Source organism: Eurypyga helias, unplaced genomic scaffold (genome assembly GCF_000690775.1).
Source record: "Eurypyga helias isolate BGI_N326 unplaced genomic scaffold, ASM69077v1 scaffold15562, whole genome shotgun sequence".
Classification (NCBI taxonomy): Eukaryota; Metazoa; Chordata; class Aves; order Eurypygiformes; family Eurypygidae; genus Eurypyga; species Eurypyga helias.
The window spans coordinates 7,691-7,916 of record NW_010237958.1 but is presented as its reverse complement, the minus strand read 5'-3'; the positions used below and the strand labels follow the sequence as shown (position 1 = coordinate 7,916).

The window sequence follows — 226 nt, the reverse complement described above, 5'->3', positions numbered from 1 at the left end:
CCACAGGGGTCGGAGCAGGGCTGGGAAGGCCCCCGGGGGGGTTGGGGATGCGGGATGCTGCGCAGAGCCGTGCGGTTCGGCCGGCGGAAGGGGCAGCATCCCTTTTTCCCCCCTCCCAAAACGCCGGGGGAGGGGGTGCGTACCTCGGTCTTGTAGAAGCGGTGGATGGCGCTGCTGATGGTGCAGGCCACGAAGCCCCCGGGGGCGTCGGGGACGGGGGGGAAAG

The 226-nt window shown here is 71.7% G+C and overlaps 1 protein-coding gene across 1 annotated transcript in view; it reads right to left on the bottom strand.

The window, feature by feature from the left end:
* Positions 1-143: 143 nt before the first annotated feature.
* The window catches only part of LOC104506654 (selenium-binding protein 1-like), a gene marked incomplete at both ends in the record, with an annotated part of 5,080 nt that continues 4,997 nt past the window's right edge, over positions 144-226 (bottom strand). The window contains one exon of the mRNA XM_010147678.1: positions 144-226. Within this exon, the coding sequence (XP_010145980.1) occupies positions 144-226 (83 nt within the window).